The following is a 20,808-nucleotide window of genomic DNA, read 5'->3' as shown; positions in this document are numbered from 1 at the left end:
AGTTCCCGGAGAAAACCCACGCAGGCACGGGGAGAACATGCAAACTCCACACAGGGAGGCCGGAGCCGGGATCGAACCCACGACCTCTGAACTGTGAGGCGGACGTGCTAACCAGTCGACCACCGCCCTGCATCAAATCCAACTGAATCAAATTATTCCACTTCAAAATATATCGAGATATGCATCAAATCATCTTTTATTGGATAAATAAAGTATTTTTGAAGGAAATGCCATATTTACTGTAGCCTACTGACAAGTTTGTTTATATTGTAAAATGACAAGATACGCATTGCATCATATCGTCGCAAACTCAACATGTTACTATATTGAACAGAATCGTAATTCCACCGACTCAAACCGAATTAAATCATTCCACTTTAAAATAAACCATCCGTGAATAGTATCACATCCCATGTATCAAGATACGCATCAAGCCATCTTTTATTTATATATCCCGAATTATAACCCAAATTGTGCCTTAGATTTACTTGGCAAATTTCTTTAGGGACTAATTATTTAAGCTCAGTCCAGTTCATTCGATTTCAAAGCGTGTAGATCATCTGACTAGGCTAATATTTAGGTTACAATTTCCGCATCCCAGCACTCTCATACTTACTTAGTATCTACAAAAGATAAGGTTATTGGTGCATTTCATTTGATACTGGTAAGTACGTATTTTCTTAAAATGACACCAATAAAATTCACTTGAAAAAATGTGAGTGCAATTTATTACAAAGAGAGTTTTAAGTAAACTCTACAATTTGTTGTTTTTTTCAGTGTGCCTGGCCAGATTTTTTTAAACTGTCAATACATTTTGCGTGGTAGTCTTGATACGTAAAACTTGGTGAATGCAACAAAACATGAGAGTACATAATATGCAGAGAAGGGCATTCCATCCCAGGGAGGGAACGGTAAGACGGACGCCCATTTTGTGGACGGACGGATGGATGGAGGATGAGAAGTCATTTAAAAAGGATGGACTAAGCAAGGACAGAAGTGGGTTTTCGTCCGTCCTTCTAATTTATAATTGTCCCCAACCAGGTCAAGTACTGAATGACGTGTTGTGTTCTATTCTATTTCTAAGAAAGACCACTGTTGTCTTCTGCAATACCACGGAGCCACCTTTATTAACTGCCTGCACAACACTTTTTCATGCGCATTCCCTGCAGTAACATTGCACAAGCATAGTTTGCCCGCTAGTGGTTCAACACATATAATACCATGAATAACGCCACAGGACGGAACACAGACAACTGACAGAAGCACGCCCTGCCTGTCTTGTGTGTAATCCGGCATATGGTATGAATTGGGAGTAGGAAAAGGGTGGATAGTAATTTTGTTTTGTAAATTAACTGTTAACATTCACATACCTTATCCCTTTGCATGCAAAGTATGTACTTGTCTGGGACTGGAACATCTCTTGAGCGTAATAATCTCTCCCAGCGCTGCCGTACTACCCGGAAGTGGAAGTCTTTCATTTCCTCCTAAAATAACCTTGCTTTATTTTGCAATAATTATTTTATTACAAAATAACGCAATTAAAAACTGAAAACATATTGCATTATAACGCAAACGTTTTCAAATAAAACTCAATAATATTGCGTTATAAAGCAATCTTAAATATTCTCGTGATGTCCCCTGACGGGCTCCAGTCTAGTGACTCTCGTGTTTGTGTTAGCAGCTAAATGCTATCTTGGTTAAACAGTTGTAAACAATTCAATCCACTCACGATACTCCCGGTCAGTAAGTGGATGTGCATAGGAAATTAGCCAGCTAATGAGCTTTAAATAATGTTTATGAATCATGAAATCATGTAACCTCTACCATTAGCTTCTCTCCCACTGCATGCACGGACACTTTTTCGGGGGGAGCGGCGGTGAGGACGGACTGACGGAATGTAAGTGCTTTAAAAGGACGAGGACGGACGAGGTCAGAGGATGATTATTTTTAGGAATAAGGACGAAGGGACAAGGATGGAAGGGTGCCCAGGATGTGGATGGAGAAATAGGATAAAGTGCACATCTCTGATAATAGGAGGTAACAAAAATTGGCGGCAGTCTGTAGTTGTGTTTTGTCACAAATTTCCTGGAAAGCTACAGTGTGTAAGGTAACGTATGTGACGATTTAGGCACCTGGCGTGATACAGCATATTATGTTCTACTATGGTCTGACACAGCACGCACAAACTGGGAAGGTATATAAAACCGGACTCAGCAGGGGAGCTTTATTCAAGTTTTCCATGACCACAAATGTGCTCCAAGGTCCTTGACGTCCATGTTGGAGCTGGAGAAAGCTTTGACAGAAGTTGAAAAACAGTGAGGGACGCCATTAGAATGTAACTGGTCAGGAGGGCAACATTCCCGTGAGTCTCACTGCAATACCGTCAGCTCTCCCTCGATGTCTCAATTACCAGCATACCATGAGATTAATACTGTGATAAAACTGAACTGTGCGATTTAGATAGTGTTAAATCCTGGACAAGGTCCTACATTAAGACTTTTTGGGTGGAGCCATGTAGTGCTGAACCAGACGCAGAACTGGCTGTGTATAGCCATGATATAATATAATATGTTTTAATCATTGTTCATATTTGGCATCGTTATACTGTATTATTTAAACCTTGAAGAAAATAATATATCTGTGTAGTTACTATTTTTTTTGCATGTTATGTTGAAATCTACCCGAATATTCAATATTTGACATTTTCATTGATTCATAGTTTGTTCAAGCCATTCCTTATGGAAAGATTTAACATGATGCACAAAACAATGTGCGCAGTGGGGTAAAAAGATCATTGATGATCATGTTTCATCAACTGCAGTGGATGAAACTCAAAATATTGAATATTAAATGAAAAAAGCATGAACATGTTGACTTCATCGTATTTGTTCATGTAATTCGTAGGGTCAGTGAACTTTGGGTGGCCCGACATAGTCATGTACACTGCAAATCTGCTGGTGCTGATTCAACGCAACTGGGTGTTAATTTTAACACTGGCAAAAATCTACAACACTACCCGATGTTAAAGTAACATTTACTAAAGTGTTAAATGTTCAAACTCCAAATGTGTTCCAACAACAAAATGTAGTTTTGACACTGCAGTAATAATGACACTATTGAGTGTTGAGATTAACACTAATGAGTGTTCATACCCCATGCCTCACTACCTTAGATAAAGCACATTTCAAAATTTCAATTCCAAACACTTTTCTTTTATTAAATCCATTTCAGAAAGCTCATAAAAAAACAACAACATTCGGGCACAGTGTATGTTGTTTCATCATTTACATGTGAAAACTACCCATCTTGCCAATAATAACATCAGTTCAGGCACACCAATAACAGTGAACAAATCCTCATCAATTGTAAATGCATTCAGGTAAGCGTCAAAACCCATAGAAATAATATTTGTGCTCAAAAGTAATGCCTTATCGTCATCAAGATGTCATGTCATGTCATCTTCCAAACCGCTTATCCTATATAGGGTCGCGGGGAGTTGCTGGAGCCTATCCCAGCCGTCAATGGGCGAAGGCAGACTACACCCCGAACTGGTCGCCAGCCAGTCGCAGGGCACACATAGACACTGTCACTGAGCGGGAATCGATCCCACGCTGCCCGCACACAACTCAGGCGTGTGTACCACTACACTATCAGCGGACCGTCATCAAGATGTCAAAACTTATCCTGAAAGTAGAGAATTCATTTTCAGTACCCACATACAAACTTTCCATTCTGGCATTCAGTTCTATAGTTTTTCACCCATGCAGGGGACAACACTAGACATTACATATTGGACAAGACTCCAACACCTAGTCTGATGTAGCATCTGTGTGTGTGTGTACGCCGCCTTCATTTTGACACTTTGACAAGGGGCTGGCTGGCCGATAGATTCAGCCCAAAAGAGTCTAAATTAAATTAATAAAAACAACATTTTGAAATAAATACAATTTTGATACACATAATATGACCATTAAATTGTAGAATAAGAAAAAATAAGTAAAATAAAATTATTATGAAATAAATTAATAGGGCGGCATGGTGGTCGACTGGTTAGCACATCCGCCTCACAGTGCAGAGGTGGATAATGGATCGATGTTCTTAATATTCTTACCGGTACTCAATTTTTGTGATTGTCCATCCATCCATCCATTATCTGTACCGCTTCTCCTCACAAGGGTCGCGGGGCGTGCTGGAGCCTATCCCAGCTGTCTTGGCGCAGTAGGCGGGGGACACCCTGAACTGGTTGCCAGCCAATCGCAGGGCACACAGAGACAAACATCCGCACTCACAATCACACCTAGGGGCAATTTAGAGTATCCAATCAACTTACCATGCATGTTTTTGGAATGTGGGAGGAAACCGGAGTGCCCGGAGAAAACCCTTTTTGTGATTGTATTATAATGAAATATTTCATAATGATTATTTGAACAATGTCATCCATTTTAAAATAGCTTTTTATCTTCCAAGATTTTATCAAATAAAATTAAGGGTATGCTTCCTTCTGATAAAAGACAATTTCAACATGTGGGGTGTGATCCAATTCAAGTACAGTACATTTTTGAGTGGAACGATTCAATTTGGTTCATTTCGATGCACTAAGGTCTTTTCAATTAAACCCGATTTTCTGATTCAAATCGTTTTTTATTACACCACTAATAAGCTTAGAGTCACTTTGAATACGAATGAACAACTTTGTGGAGTACAAAACACCAAGCTGACATTATCAAGATATCACAGAGCTTTTATGTTTGATAAATGAATAATAATAAAATATTGTTATTAAATATTTTCATTTCAAGGCTTATCCCATTTGATTTTTTTTATATAAATTGTTTTTGCACGGCTAACAAAGAAGATTTATTTGGGAATGGAGCAACAGCACGTATCACTACATAAACCACTGATATGATTATGATGATAAGAAAAAGCATGACTGCAAACGCAGAGATGAAGATGCAGATATGGTAGCAGACACATCAAACAATTGATGTGGACAGACAAGTGTCAAGCTTCTACCCAATACAGAACCAACGAATTATCCACAGACCAGAGGATCTCTGGTTGGGTTGGATCTGATTTTTGCTTTTTATTATTCATTGTCAATTGTCTACTGTGGATACAGGGCTCTTTTAGTTCCCCTCCTCTTTTCTATTCACTTGACATTCCTGATGGGGAAAATCCAGAATTCCTAATGGCGCTCAGAACATGACATATCCGGGGAGAAATGTTGGATCACTTACAATCACCATCTGTAGGAATCTGAATGGACAAATCCAATGCCAAAGAGCACAAAGAAAAAAATGATATATGCGACAAAACTTGGATGTACGTAACATCCTCAATATTTTCCTTTGACAGCCTTGCTTTGTTTGAAATGTGTTTCCAAACCAAGTACACAGAAGAAAACCCAGTAAAAGAATTCCCGCCGCAGCTCAATGAAATGTCTTATGCAAGGCAAATTCAATATGGGACTTTGGCAGACAATGGCAGGGTTTGAGCAGATCCGCTATACCCTGGAGCTGGGTGATGAAGAAGAGCAACACAGAAGAGAATGGGGTCTTTGTGAGCCTCCAAAAGTTTGAAGCCCCCTTGCAGGATGCAGCAAAACCTGACCCAGGAGGACACGTCCCTCCAGGGGAAATAAGAAGACAAATTATTGCATGAATAATAACGGAGCAATGGAAGATGTGCACACTGATGATAATGTTTGCAACAATGATATACCACCACAAGCCACCATGGAGAAAGCTGCTCACTGATGTGGAAACAGAGGAACCACCAGATTTTTTGATTGGATTTTCCCAAATTAAGCTCCTTCGTAAACATTTGAAAATGTTCAAAGAAGGCGTAAGGTTTTTGTAATTGGCGTTACCCCTGATAACATGAGTCATCTGACATGAATAGCTCTAATTTGTAGTATAGATTGTTTTTGAGCTGAATTCTATCATGATAATTGAATTTGTTGTTCTGAGCTGCTTTCTCAAGTCAATAGTCACATGTTCTGTTAAACCAATTTGGTTCTTGTGACATTAAAGGCCAAATGCAAACCAGAAAAAATGACAATTAACAGCCACACTTTGATGATTTGTTAACTTGTTTAAATTGTACGATTGACCTCATTCTCTGTGAGTTCTTGCTTAGGCTGATGCCGAATTTTTTGAAAATGTTTTTTCAAGGATCTCTGTGCAGAGGATCCGATGAATTGGTATTGTGTCAGCCCTAACAGTGATCTCACATAGTTTAAGCAGATTATATTTTCCAATCTCTCAGTCCTTCTCACAATTAAGAGAACACATTAGCAATTCCAAGTTTTTCGACTTTTTTTTTTTTTTAAATTATCTTGTTTTTCTTTAGACCAGTAGCTCGCACTGAATTGACAGGAACACTGCCGTTTGCCACCTAGCATTACACTCCATTTTGCCTCCATTTTTTCAAGAGATGATTCATTTACTCCACTGTTCATTCTAAACTAGTACCGTATTTTCTGGACTATAAGCCGCACATTTATATAAGCCATATCCACTCTATTAAAAAATAATAATAATAATAATAATAACAATGAAAAAGCGATATATATATAAGCGGCACTGGGTTATAAGGTGCACCTATCTGTTGAAAAATTGGATATTTACTGCATTTACAGAATGATTTTGAACTGTAAATGTACATGTATCTACCTGAACAGATTCTTTCCTAACAGTGCCTTTTAACATGGCAGCAACTTTGCTGATTAAAACTGAACAGAACCAAGAGAAAATAACAAGTACTTATCTTCATTTCACTTCCCGCTGCCACGTCCAAAGTCTCACCATAGATTCATTGACGCTAAGCTTGCGTGCAGCAGCGCGGTTTCCTTTCTGGATAGCAAAATCGATGGCCTTCAATTTAAAACTTGCATCATACGAACTTCTTTGTGTGTGTTCCATGATGAAGAGGCGAGGATTTGAAAATAATTAACTGCTTGTAATTTGTTGTCCGTGTTCTATCTGCTAAAGAAAAAGTAGTGTATTTTTCTTGGCATTGATTTTTTCTTAGTTTTGATTCTAATTCTGGTTAGTGGGCCCCCTAGCGGTGGAAGAAAAATCCACAGAATAGCCGCACCTTTATATAAGCCGCATGGTTCAAATCCATGGAACAAAGTAGCGGCTTACAGTCCTGAAAATATGCTAGTTGATTCGTCATTGTGCAACACTGCTCTGTGCCTCAGTCGGGTTGACCAAGTGACCAGCAGAAAGGTGAGTGTAAACGTTTAACTATGTGTCATCACTTTTTACCCTTTTTTCTGCAGCACAAACCATTGATTTGCAACTATGTGCTTCAAAGACCGTTCCAACCAGCTAATCACATTGTCATTTTAAATTTTTTGCCTGTATAGGACCATGGAAGTGTCGCAGGACATGAATATACAGCACACAGAAATAGAGTGGTACATGATAACTGCATGAAAAAATGTGCCCTTAGTAGAAACATGCAACTGAGATACTAACTAAAACACCATTGTTCAGATGCACATTTGATTTAATATGTTCAGAGTTGGGGGAGGGCTCTGATAACCAGTTCACTTTATTGTGCCACAGTAGTTGACAGTTGTGTATGCACAGCGTTAATGCACACTGTGACACCGGACATCTTCCAACGCTGTGAACGTTGTGCTCACTGTGTAACATAATATATTAAAACGGCCTCCCGCGCATTTTATTTCTAACAATCGGCTTCCCAATATTTCCCGAGCAATTTCAGTGTGTTGCATTAGTGACCTCAACCCCCAAACTCCTCATTTGTCATGTTTTTTTGTGGAGTGGCAATTGTGGCAGAGCCTGCTAGCTCCAAAGCGTGTCATTATTACATGCGAGGGGGGACATGTGATCTTTTTAATTATTCTGCACTTCATTTCTATCTCACCATTCAAAACGCAACACGAAAATTGATTGCCTCAAAGATCCATCTTTATAATCTCCCCTCAGACGATAAATTCTCCAACTTTGGGCTAAGGTGGCACGAGCAAGAGCAGATCTCTCTTTGAGCAAAGCAGAGCCGCATCTCTGCAGTGTGACAGGGTCCAACACTAAATGGGGCTGCTCTTTCTCACTGACTGAAAGGGGAGGGGAAAAATGTACACTTGTTATCTTGTGAACCCTCGAACATGCAAGATCGGAATCTCTTGAATGTCAGCGACAGAAATGGAATTAACAAGAGATCTTTTTATTGTCACAGAGGGTCATTAGGCTGCCAATTGGGGTAATTATGGAAATGATCTCCATGGCTCTTTGGAATGTTTTTCTGCTTCCATAAGGACTTGAAAGTGTTCAATCAGCCTCTCTCATGGGAAAGTTCAGTCATAACTGCAAGTGTACCAGCAAAATCAAATTAAGCAAAGACATTTCATTCGTATTTATGGCCCTGAGGCATTTGTAAAAGTGTGAAGCAGTGGAGTAATGGGAGAGTGTGGACAGGAGAATTATTGCTTAATGACAAAGACCATACCTAGAAGACATACACATGATAATGAATAAAAGCCATTGATCGCATCTTTAAACAGGAATCTTGGGGGAAGGTACATTATTGATGCTTGTGTGCCTGACTTTGGACTTCCAGCACAGGTGGAAGGGCACTCAACTTTATTTCAATTTCATTGTAGCAGCCATATGCAAACGCAAGTAAGTGCGAAACCTAACCAATTTAAAACCAACTGTGACATGCAGACTTAGACCACTTATTAATTAACTACATATAATTGTCATTGGCTGTATCAGAAAATGATTGGTGATCATTTGAGACCAAATAAGAAGTGTTTGAGAAATATGTTACCACTAGCCATAAGGTTTATGCCACAGCTGCCCCATATGAACAATTGGTCATTACCAAAATGATTTCATGTTTCTTTAATTGGTAGACACTCTTTAACTGAATGGCCAGTTTTAAGGCTAACAGAACAGGCTAACACAATCATCACTGTTATCTGTGATTTTTGTCATTCTTTTTTTTTTTACAATAAAATCAAACGCAGTAAAGCACATGAGCTTGATTCATTTCTTACTGAAAATCTTAGAAATGATATAAACAGGTGACCTTCATTTGAAATGTATGATTCCAATTTAAAATGGTAATATGTCAAGGGGGCTCTGAAATTGAAGTTAAATGAGTTTTTGAAAGATTTCTGAAGATTGTTTTCTCATTTTTATGACAAGTGTTCTAATAGTTTTCTCAAGCACTGTCCATTTTTTTCTTTGTGCAATGAATGTTCCACAGAGAGAACGTGAGGAAGTCGAAGTCGAAGAGCTATGTGCAGCAAACTGTAACACCTAAATGAAATCACTGGGTCTGTTCCACTTAACCTCTCTTAATTGACAATTAAAAGGTGCAATGCTTAATTTCAAAAGGCAGCATCATGATTTTGATTAGTGTGTGGGATGTGCGCTTTCCTGCTGTGATCAAACAAGGGCTCATTTCAGAAAGTCAATAACAGAAGCAGCGATAACCAAAATAAGAAAAGTGGGTTTTTTTCCAAGATGAACAGTCATGAAGTCTACATGATGTCTCAGTACAGAAAGGCCTTTGCAGATTTGACAGATAAGAAGTATCTATTTAAGGCAGAGCAATAATTCTTAATAACATGTAGTTCTGTAAATTCAAATCAAAACATCATAACCCTTTTTATATTTATTTTGCCCCTCTTTCAATCAATTGGGTTCAAAAAGAGGGAAAAGAGTCCTAGCTATAAGGTGAACAGATTTTGCGCATGACTTTAATTATTGACAGAGTTGGTTGCATAGATGATAATTTGGTGTGACGTTACATGTATGCATCAATCGGCAAGAGGATATTGAGTGCAGGGGTCATGGTGAATGGGGGTTCAGTGCATGTGAACTGAAGTAAATGTTGTCTCGGATGCAAAGTTGGTGGGCATCAACATGACTACTGAAATGTCGGGGACAAACTGTGTGTGTGTGTGTGTGTGTGTGCGTGTGGGTGTGTGTGTGTGTGTGTACTAATAATAATTATAATAATAATTGCTGCATTGCTATTGTTATGTGTGTATCCCCCACCGCCGCCACCCCCACCCCCCTTCAATCGTATACAATTTTCTAATTTCTCACCTGCCTGAAGTAAATGCCCCCGAGTTGAGTTTATGGTGAATCGTGAGACTTCTGATTGAGTTTGGGTACCAAGGTAGAATTAGCACGTTGCTACGATCACTCTTAATCTCTCAGTGATTCCATGTTAAACCGGTCTGCGTGTGTTTTGACACCGTGCTTAAATAGAAAGCTCATTTGCACTGTTTACAGCCGGAATCACATCCACAGCACGCTGTGTGTCAGCTTTATCTGAATGACAAAAAGCCTACAAACTGGGTGACATTGCACGTACTTAACAAGTGCGCATTGGCATGGTAATCTGGCTGCATTTAGCTGGAGGTGTCATTTTCCCACCAATGCCTGCATGCGCGTTTTCCGATTATTCCTTTCTTCGTTCGGGCAAACAGGAGAACTGCTTGTGGAATCTGTTGTTTTTGTTAAACGCTCATACTTTGGATATATTTCATGAATATTATCGTTTTTATTTAAAAAAAAAAATACTGCATGAGTGTCGGATTTCACGCTCTCTATTTAAATCAAAACATACATATGGCCTACACTCTTCAAGTCCTATGAATGCATCTCGCCGCTACCTGCTGACATCTATTGGACAAAACGGGCCTAAGAGATGGAAACGTGTGTGCAAAATGCACGAAACCTTCTCTGATTGTTGGTATGCTGATTCACGGTAATGGCGATGTGGGGAAAAATAAGTAATTTAGCGCGCGTGTGTGTGGGTGTGTGTGTGTGTGGGGGGGGGGGGGGGGGGGGTGCGCGCACGCGTGATAAATAACTTCTTTTTAAAATAAGTTATTTGGCACGCGCGGGCACACAAACTCGGGGACAGTTAAAAAATGGGCTCCATCATGTTGTTTGACAGAAATTTGCAGGCTGCTTAGAGAGGGGATAAAAATGCATGGGGATAAAAAAGAGTAGCACAAACGCTACCTGAAGCATTCAAATAAATACCATGAGTGTAAAACATAATAATTAACCGTGAAAAATTATGTTAGATTTATTTGATATTTGGGGTTTTTTTTCCAAAATGACGACCTTGACTTTTACCTCAACTTCAAAACGTTACCCAATACAATCAGTCTTTTTTTCAATCGACAAAAAGAGCTAAATGTAGTAGTACCCAAATCGTCAAACGAAGCGTAAATCCAAACGTAAAACAAGACGCATGGAAAAACACATTTGTTTTGCATAGAGATGGATTTTAAAGCAATAGTAATAATAATAATATAAAGAGGGTACAAAAGTATCAGAGTGCTGCTTTGCAAAGAGCATCAGTGCATCAAATAAACTGTTGTAATGTTTTATTGAACACGGGGCTTTATTTGTGCACCTCTCAGAGCTCAAGGACTTGTCTGAAGCATCATCAGTGTCATGGCAAATAAATCCAATTTCATGGTGGACAGAAAATAATTACGCAATATTCTTATTAGAACTTTATTGAAAACTGTGTTATAGAGGCAAGTTGGTTTATTAAATGCATTTCATGTCTCATTGCATATTTTAGTACAGTAATGAGCGGTGGCACTACTTTTCGAAAGTGACCCTGACCTTTGAACCTCGCTAAAGAGGAAGTGAGGCGGGTGCATTGTGTGTGAAACAGCGAGAAGGAGTGTGTGTGGGTGTGTGTGTGTGTGTGGGTGTGTTGGGGGGGGGGCCACTGGGGGAATAACTCCCCTGTCAGAAATCAACAGAGCATCGCGTTATTATGATCACAATTATTAGTACGGTGACCTTGCCGCATAGTTTGCCGTGAACACGTGACTTTCCCCCCCTCCACGAGCACGCACACACACACACACACACGCAAGTTGTCTTATTATCCTAAAAGGTTCGTTCGGTCGCGCTAAGCCGTGCATGTGTGCTTAAAACATTTCATTAACAAACCACAGCGGTATAAAAGCGGATTTATGAGGCTTCAAAAGATCACAGGAAGGACGCCTGCAAGTAGGTTATATCAGACACCTTTCACACTACACTGCAACTGATCTTTTTTTGTGTGTAATTTATTTTTGCAAAGGAGTAACCTGCACCTGTCTGCACAACAGATGCAAAAAGGGGAGCGCGTGAATGAAATGTGTTATCCCATTGGCTATTAAAAATAAGAAAACCAGGATTCGTACGCAGTGCTTGCAATTAACAAATAATCTGCAAATCATAAATCCTAAAGGTGATGGGTGTTTTCTTTAAATGAGTCTGCCCAAGAGTTGACTGGTTCCCGCTAAGTAGTTCGTATTGACGGCCTCTCGGATCACAGGTCGGCTAAAGATTAACACCAGAGAGGTCTAACTGCAGGACACAGGTTTCTCTCCTCTGACCCGGCGAGCATTATTAATGATAGCGTTTTATTCATTCATTAATCCCACTTTTATACCCTTAACAGAGGTGTCATGAGACAGCGCCGCTATAGTCAATTTAAGGATCACGTTCGGAGAGAGAGAGAGAGAGAGAGAGAGAGAGAGAGAGAGAGAGAGAGAGAGAAAAAGACAAAATAAAACCGGAGAATCTTATAAAAATACAATTACAGTTTATATTCTCATAATACATTAAATCACATTGATAAAAGGGGTAAATAAATATTATTTTAATAATATGTGTTCTCTTAATATTATCTAATATTTTTGTCGACAAAATAATAGCCGCATAACTGACGAGTATAAATTTTCGTGTCTTCCAGTTTTAAAATGCACGTTTTTTTCCTCTATTGACATTTTCATTAACCTTCAAAACGGCTTTCAATACAAACTTATTGAGCGTTTAAATCGTATTGTATGCGGAGTAAAACAAAACAATTCAGTGCATTAAATGATAAATATTAGTCGCTTTGAAGATTTGCAGTCAAGCGCAAGTCGGTTTTTTGCCTCCATGTTCTCACGCAGCTCACCTTCATGTGTCTGAATGATGGTCTCTCTGCATTCTCCCGCTGGTGCATTTCCTACTGTTTTCAAATGTAAAAACATGCAATGATCGGAATCGTTAACACCTCTTCCAAACTCTTAGGAAATTCCTTATTCTCTCCATTCATTGCTGCTGCTGTTGCTGCTGTTGCTGCTGCTGCTGCTTGCTGCTGCTCAATATTCTTCCGACCCTCGGCTAATCCTGCGGCAATAAATAGACCCGAATTGACGTTTTGCATTTACGCCTCTGCTGCCCCCCCAAAAAAATGAAAAGAAAACATCAAGTATGGTGCAGAACCGAATATACATTTGACGATAATGTTAAAATATAACTCGATTACGCAGGCAACACTAATAATCTAATAATAATAATAATAATAATAATAATAATAATAATAATAATAATAATAATAATAATAATAAAGTACACTGAAAGATGCCAACCTTAACTGTGGTCGATTGCATTCTGCAGCTTCCTCACATTTGCAAAAGTTAATAGTAAAGTGTTTCGCGCGTTCGCGTTAATTCGCGCCGGATCATTCAATCACGCAAACCAATTTTCTCTCTCTCTCCTCCTCCTCTTCTATCCTCCACCCGCGTGCGCGCCGCTAAATGGTCTATGACGGGCGAACACAGAAATGAGCGGAAAGCAGCACTGCTGATGTCCCTTTGTTGACAAATCCATGAAACAACTCCAGTTTGCATGGTTTAACAGCAGGCTGCGGGGAGGAAGAGAGAGGGGGCGTAATGTCGTCAGGAACCACGTGGTCAGCCCCTCATCATATAGTGGGCTTGGTGGAGGTGGAGGTTGGGGTGGTGGTGGTGGTGGTGGTGGTGGTGGGAGTAATCTATCAGTGAGTCCCTTTTAAAAGCTCCGACCTTTAAAAGCATGTGACATCTCGACTTTGTACTCCAAGTGTGGCTCCGTACAGGACATAAGTGAGCGACGAGGAACGGAGGCGGCAAGCCACAAGTCGCCCCATCTCCACGCAACTTGCACACCACACTGGAACAAGTTTTCTCTGCTTGCCTCTTGAAACTCATTCTTTGGAGAGACATCCGATCTCTTGACAGGGCCAGCACAAAGTCAACAGACGCTCGGGCGTGTGCTTGTGTGTGCGTGCGCGCTGCTCTGACCTACCCATCACACCGCCGCTTGTTTTGGCTCCAAGACTTTTTTTTTTTCCGGTAAGAAAAGAACTGTAAGTAAGCCGTGAGATGACCCTGTCTGGAGGCAGCGAAAGAGCCAGCGACATGTCCGGCCAGACGGTGCTCACAGCCGAGGACGTGGACATCGACGTGGTGGGCGAGGGGGACGATGAGTGCATGGAGCGGGACAGCGACTGCGACAGTCCCGGGGGAGGCATCCTGCACGACCTCCGGGATGATGATGACATTGAGGTGGACAAAGACGAGATGAGGTCCGGCGGCGGGAGTCCGTGCTGCGAGAGCTCCGGGGAAGGGGAGACCGGCACCGGGAAGGGTGAGGACCAGAGCGCCACGCCGGGAGGTCCACTCCAGAAGCCCAAAAGTAGCCTGGTGAAGCCGCCGTATTCCTACATCGCGCTCATCACCATGGCCATCCTCCAGAGCCCGCAGAAGAAGCTCACCCTCAGCGGCATCTGCGAGTTCATCAGCAACCGCTTCCCATACTACCGAGAGAAGTTCCCGGCGTGGCAAAACTCCATCCGCCACAACTTGTCTCTCAACGACTGCTTCGTCAAGATCCCCCGGGAGCCCGGCAACCCTGGCAAGGGGAACTACTGGACCCTGGACCCGGCTTCGGAGGACATGTTTGACAACGGCAGCTTCCTCAGGAGGAGGAAAAGGTTCAAAAGAGTTCAACCGGACGTGCTCAGGGACCAGACTGCGCTTATGATGCAAAGTTTCGGGGCGTACGGGCTCGGTGGCCCCTACGGGAGGCACTACGGTATCCACCCGGCCGCGTATTCCCACCCCGCGGCTTTGCAATACCCGTACATCCCCCCCGTGGGCCCCATGCTGCCCCCGGGTGTTCCTTTACTGCCCACGGCAGAGTTGAACCGCAAAGCCTTCACCTCCCAGCTCAGCCCGGGCCTGCAACTGCAGCTCAGCAGTCTGAGCACGGCGTCCATGATCAAGTCCGAACCGTCCAGCAGACCCTCGTTCAGCATCGAGAATATTATCGGGGTACCCAGCTCGTCGTCGTCCACGGCGGGCTCAGCTCAGGCCTTCCTGCGGCCTCCGGTGACCGTTCAGTCGGCCCTGCTGAGCGCGCAGTCGCTCTCTCTTAGCCGGACGTCCGCCGCCATCGCCCCCATCCTCAGTGTACCTTCCAGTATTCTTTCTGGACAGGTTTTACCGTCGGCCACGGTGTCCAAATGGCCCTCACAGTGACTTTTGCCTGAACTACTAAAAAACATATTTTTCTATTGAAACACTATTACAGTGGACGTGGAATAGGCAGCACTGGACTATGTGTAATATAAAGACTGCTCACACGCAGAGAAAAAAGAAAAAGGAAATATTTCTGTACAGGTAATATGTGTAAATATTTTTTTTATGGATAATTTGACTTTTTCTGTCTTTTTTGTTTGATTACCATTAGAGATCTGTGATTAGTTTACATTTTTTTTGTACTGATGCAGGATGTAGACAATTTTGACTTCCTTTTCGTATGAGACACAAAAACCTCTGAAATATTCTGTTTATTATGAAAAAATAACCAGTATGTGTAATTCAACTTAGCTATATTGTGGTGTACACTGGCTTTATTTGTAAATAAATCAGATAAATAATTATAATGCAATTGATCTATTTTCATTATCACTCAGGAAATTCCTACAATGAGAATAGTGCAACGTCAAAACGTAATGATAGCGTGCAACATTCTTAGGTGGAACATTTTACATTTTGGACCTTTGACGTCATAATTCTCATTCTTGACGATAAAACCTTTTCAAACATGGTGTGCCAGGTGTAGGTTTTTTTAAGCCTCATAAACCTGAAATCAAATCGAACCCCATGTTAAAAAAAATCGCGTTTTCCTTCTAAAATCTATTGAGCAATTAAAAAAACAGGTGCAAAAGAGAAATAATAATTGATAAAACCACATATCGGCCTAACGGAAGAAAAATATGATGGGCCATACAATACCTTCACAATATACAGATGTGAAATGTGTTATGTTTTAAATTGCGAAACTTCAAAATGACAATTTACAGTATACATGCAACCTAACACGCAACTTACCATATATGCAGTAGACGGACGACACGACACTATTACAAATTTATACAATAAGAACAATCATGTAGAATTAGCACTGACTTTGGTTCTTTTATTTGGACCGAGCTGCAGTTGGAGACCTTTTAATATTACATCACTGCTGGTGTCCTTTTACAAGACTCGGTGGCTCGACTTCCTCACAGATCACAGTTTCAACAGTTTCGCAGTTGTGTCTGGCTAATCACTTTTGCACAAACAGCAAATAGTGTGTGTGCATGCGCGTGTGTGCGTGCGTTTCTGGGTGTGTGTGCGTGTGTGTGAGTGTATGTGCGGCGCTATAGCTCGCGCGTGTGTATGCTCTATATTTATCCGATCCCCATGGGAAAGAGAAAGGAGCCTGTTGCTGCTTCAGTTCACAGTCAGACACCGAAGAAGGTGACGATGATACAAAACCCTTCTCCACTGTCCCGATGGCATTTTTGATATTAAGAACGAAATAGAAGAAGGAACAATACGATAATGATAATAATAATAATAATAATAATAATAATAATAATAATAATAATATACTACTACTACTACTACTAATAATAATAATAAAATAATGTAATAATAATAATAATAACAATAATAATAATAATAATAATAATAATTGATATACTATATATGAACATTCAAATAGGGCCTAAATAATACAAAATGTAGTATTATTTTGATTCATCTGCTTATTTATAATTGGTTTGGATTAGAACATCATTGCGAAAACATTTAGGATATTCTTTATAAGACATCTATTTTATAGATCTTGGTTTAATGGTTTTAGAAGAGACGGCGAGTTTCGGGTCCAGTGACACAAACGGTTTTGATTAAATTCTTTGGGTATTTTATAAAAGGAGGAAAGCAGAATTGCAACGGTCTGTCACTGCTGTTTTCGTTGTCTATTCTCATTCGTCATCGTCGAGGTGTGAGATCCAGATTCGTCCAAGGGAGCAAATCCCTTCCGTGAGTGCAGTCAGTTGTTGCATTTTCACTCATATGCGACGTTTCACTTTGAGATGATGCACCTGTGAAGAAACAACACTCGAGCCACCATACGGAGACTTTACATAAGGCTTGACGTCTTCATAACGGTATGTTTTCTTGAATGATATTTCATGCCAACAATTTTGGTCAACAATAGAAATTGCTGACTAAACGTGCTAATTTGCAGCTGCACTTGCTTGTGCACAGGTGGAGAAAATTCTACGGTCTCATTCCCACAGTTCTGACTGCCTACTGGCCTTGTTGTACTTTTAACAATTAAATTTATTGAAAAACATGGCAAGCAAATGGGTGCAATTCAAGGTGCAAACAAACTTTAACTGTCAAATATCAGTGGTATGGGGGGCATTTCCTAACTAGAAGTATGACAAAAATGCTATTTGAAATATGGATACAACACGTCCATACCTGCACAATACGTGCACTTAATGACATTTTTGATCAGACATTTTTCCATGTACGAACGATCCACTATCCAAACCCAATAACAAAGGGTTTAAACAAAACAACAAAATAACCACAAACTGTAATTTTATTTTCCAGTGCAAAGGGCTCTCTTACATAAAAAATACCATTCAAGGACAGCACAAAATTGCTGAACAAGAAACCAACGTTAAGTGCAAGAATCCAACTTTTTTCCCAAAAAATCAACACACTCAATTTTTTATATTAATGATGTACTATGTGTGTCCTACATATCATTCTATATCCACAAAAATGTATTGTTGGAGTACAGGGCAGTATAAGACCCAATTGAGTTGAGTGTGAGTGCAACCAAGCCCCATCTGCCATCTAGTGGTGCTTGGTGAAATTACAACTTAAAACAACAGTTGACCCCTGCATATGCGTTCGGCATCCGCGGATTCGCATTTTCGCAGATTTTTAAAAACTATGTTATATCCTTTTTTTTCACATTTTGGATTTTTCTGTGGTTGGTCCCAGAATCCCAACCACACGCCGCAATTTCCCCCCGTTTTTGTGGAAAACACGCATTGAATGTTTAGCAGCATTTTTTTGAAGAATTTCTTGAGCTTGTAAGAAAAGGAAGAAAAAACTCAATAGTGTGGTCATCAGCGGGCCACCAGATATTGTAATGGGGTCTCCTGTTGGAAACACAGGTAATTTACTAACTCACAGTAAGTGTGACATGGTTCGTGTGGTAGAGTGGCCATTTCCTAACCTGAAGGCTGTTGATATGTTCCTCAACCCTTGTGTGTCATGTCATGTCATCTTCCAAAGCGCTTATCCTATATAGGGTCGCGGGGAGTTGCTGGAGCCTATCCCAGCCGTCAATGGGCGAAGGCAGACTACACCCCGAACTGGTCGCCAGCCAGTCGCAGGGCACACATAGACACTGTCACTGAGCGGGAATCGATCCCACGCTGCCCGCACACAACTCAGGCGTGTGTACCACTACACTATCAGCGGACCAACCCTTGTGTGACTTTTTTAAATAAACTAATACAATGCAAGGGCGGCACGGCGGTCGACTGGTTAGCACGTCCGCCTCACAGTTCAGAGGCCGTGGGTTCGATCCCGGCCCTGGCCTCCCTGTGTGGAGTTTGCATGTTCTCCCTGTGCCTGCGTGGGTTTTCTCCGGGTACTCCGGTTTCCTCCCACATTCCAAAAACATGCATGGTAAGTTGATTGGACTCTCTAAATTGCCCCTAGGTGTGATTGTGAGTGCGGATGTTTGTCTCTGTGTGCCCTGTGAATGGCTGGCAACCAATTCAGTGTGTCCCCCGCCTACTGCCCAAAGACAGCTGGGATAGGCTACAGCACGCCCCGCGACCCTTGTGAGGATAAGTGGTATCGATAATGGATGGATGGATAACACAATGCAAGTAAAATTGACTCAAAAACTCTCCTTTTAAAATTTACTTTGAATTTCTGAGTGGAAAAACTTTAATCGTTTTTTTCAAGTAATTAACTCTCCAAATGTTTTTCTGTGTAAAATTTACTGTGAATATTATTCTCTTCCAAGTGTAAATTTTACTGTTTGGACTGCGACCAAATATAGTCTTTTTACAGTAAAATGTAATCTACGAAATTTACTCTGTATCAGTTCTTGAGTCTGACATCTTAGGAAATTGGAACATATCGCTGCCGTTGAGCTGAAACGTACTGTGTGTCACAATTTGGCATATTTCACATTATTTTCACCAATTTATATTATTGGTAAGTGTGGGTGTTATTTTTACAAAGTTTTGACAAATCTAAAGTGTTGAAAATGGCTTACGCTCTTTGACGATGCAATGTTAATGCATGTTTGGGGGGGTCTCCTCAAAAGTGATGATTTGTGAGGTATAAAAATCCCGCCCAATGCCATCGATTGATCAAACGTAAGAAAACATACATAAAAGGTTCTACATTCAATTGAAAACAAATGGAGGCAAGCCATTTCCTCCATTGAATTCACATTTTTTAAAGCTCATTTTCTAATATATAATGAAAGAGCAATCTATAAACTAATCTGCAAAAACCCACAGACGCAAAGACAGCAGGTTAAAAAACAAGCAGGAAAACTCCAAAACTATGCTGCTCAAGAGCAAATTGTATATCGTCGCTGTCATGTTAAAAACACTTACATCATTAAAAAAAAAAAATCTTATTTTTACTTGAATGGTGTTTCCGCATTACAGACGTCGCATTAATGTGAACATGAAAAAAAAACGTCTGAAATTGGACAGATGTGGTTTTCACAGGACGGCGATGATATGCTAAACAACATTAACATTCACACAGAATATGCCAAAAAAGTTATCACAAACACAATTATATTTATACAACCATCCATCCATTCAACATTTTAGGGTATTTAACTGGAGCCTATCCCACAGACTTTGGGCAAAACACAGGGTGCACCCTGGACTGGTCGCCAGCCAATCATAGGGCACACTCACATTCACACCTACAAGCAAATTAAAGTGTTTAATTATGATAACATGTTTCTTGAATGTGGGGAAAACCCAAGCAATCACGGGGGCCTCTCAGCTGAGATGCAGATGTGCTAACCGCTACTGCACTGTGCTGCTTGCTAACCCAATTCAATGGAACTATCTTTACTTTGTGTTAGAGATCATAGTCTGGGCGAGAGGAATGTGCAAATGGTGTTCCTGTGAAACAATTACTGATTATGATTAAGGAAAATTTGTTTGAAATTTGTGACTGGAGAAATACAGACAAAAAGGTACCATGACCTTATTTGTTTTAACGACTGGAACGACCTAAAAATCATTCAAAAACAAAAGGGTTCCTATTCAGTGCATTGAATCTTCGCACTCCACAGTCCAAATGACTAATTTGGATGTTGCTGTGAAAGTGAGAATAAATGGTTGTTTGTCTTCATGCGTCAGTCTTGTCTTGGGATTGAACAGTGATCAGTCCAGGCTTTAACCCCTATTCGCCCTACTGGCATAGACTCTGGCGTTCCCTGACTCAAGCATGATAAGTGCTATGGAAAATAAATTAATGGTAGCAAAGAGACAAGGAACAAATGCTAGTTTCACTTTAACCCTATCATCTACATTGGGGCACTTTTTTTTGTGCCTCAGATAACATTTTAACTCAGT

At 40.6% G+C, this 20,808-nt stretch overlaps 1 protein-coding gene across 1 annotated transcript; it reads left to right on the top strand.

Moving 5' to 3' along the window:
- Positions 1–13,905: 13,905 nt before the first annotated feature.
- foxd3 (forkhead box D3) lies at positions 13,906–15,710 on the top strand. The gene has a single exon (XM_086047578.1). It carries the CDS (start codon positions 14,207–14,209, stop codon positions 15,362–15,364), a length of 1,158 nt encoding a protein of 385 aa, XP_085903704.1. The 5' UTR covers positions 13,906–14,206; the 3' UTR covers positions 15,365–15,710.
- Positions 15,711–20,808: the final 5,098 nt, after the last annotated feature.

The sequence above is a fragment of the Filicampus tigris genome, chromosome 12 (genome assembly GCF_054856515.1).
Source record: "Filicampus tigris isolate MCC_2025a chromosome 12, RoL_Ftig_1.0, whole genome shotgun sequence".
Taxonomy (NCBI): domain Eukaryota; kingdom Metazoa; phylum Chordata; class Actinopteri; order Syngnathiformes; family Syngnathidae; genus Filicampus; species Filicampus tigris.
Note: the sequence above shows the minus strand (reverse complement) of the source record. Positions and strands in the feature narration are given on the sequence as shown.

Bases quoted from the DNA above. Each gene is read 5' to 3' on its own strand.
- foxd3 (XM_086047578.1), top strand. From the start codon at position 14,207: ATGACCCTGTCTGGAGGCAGCGAAAGAGCCAGCGACATGTCCGGCCAG.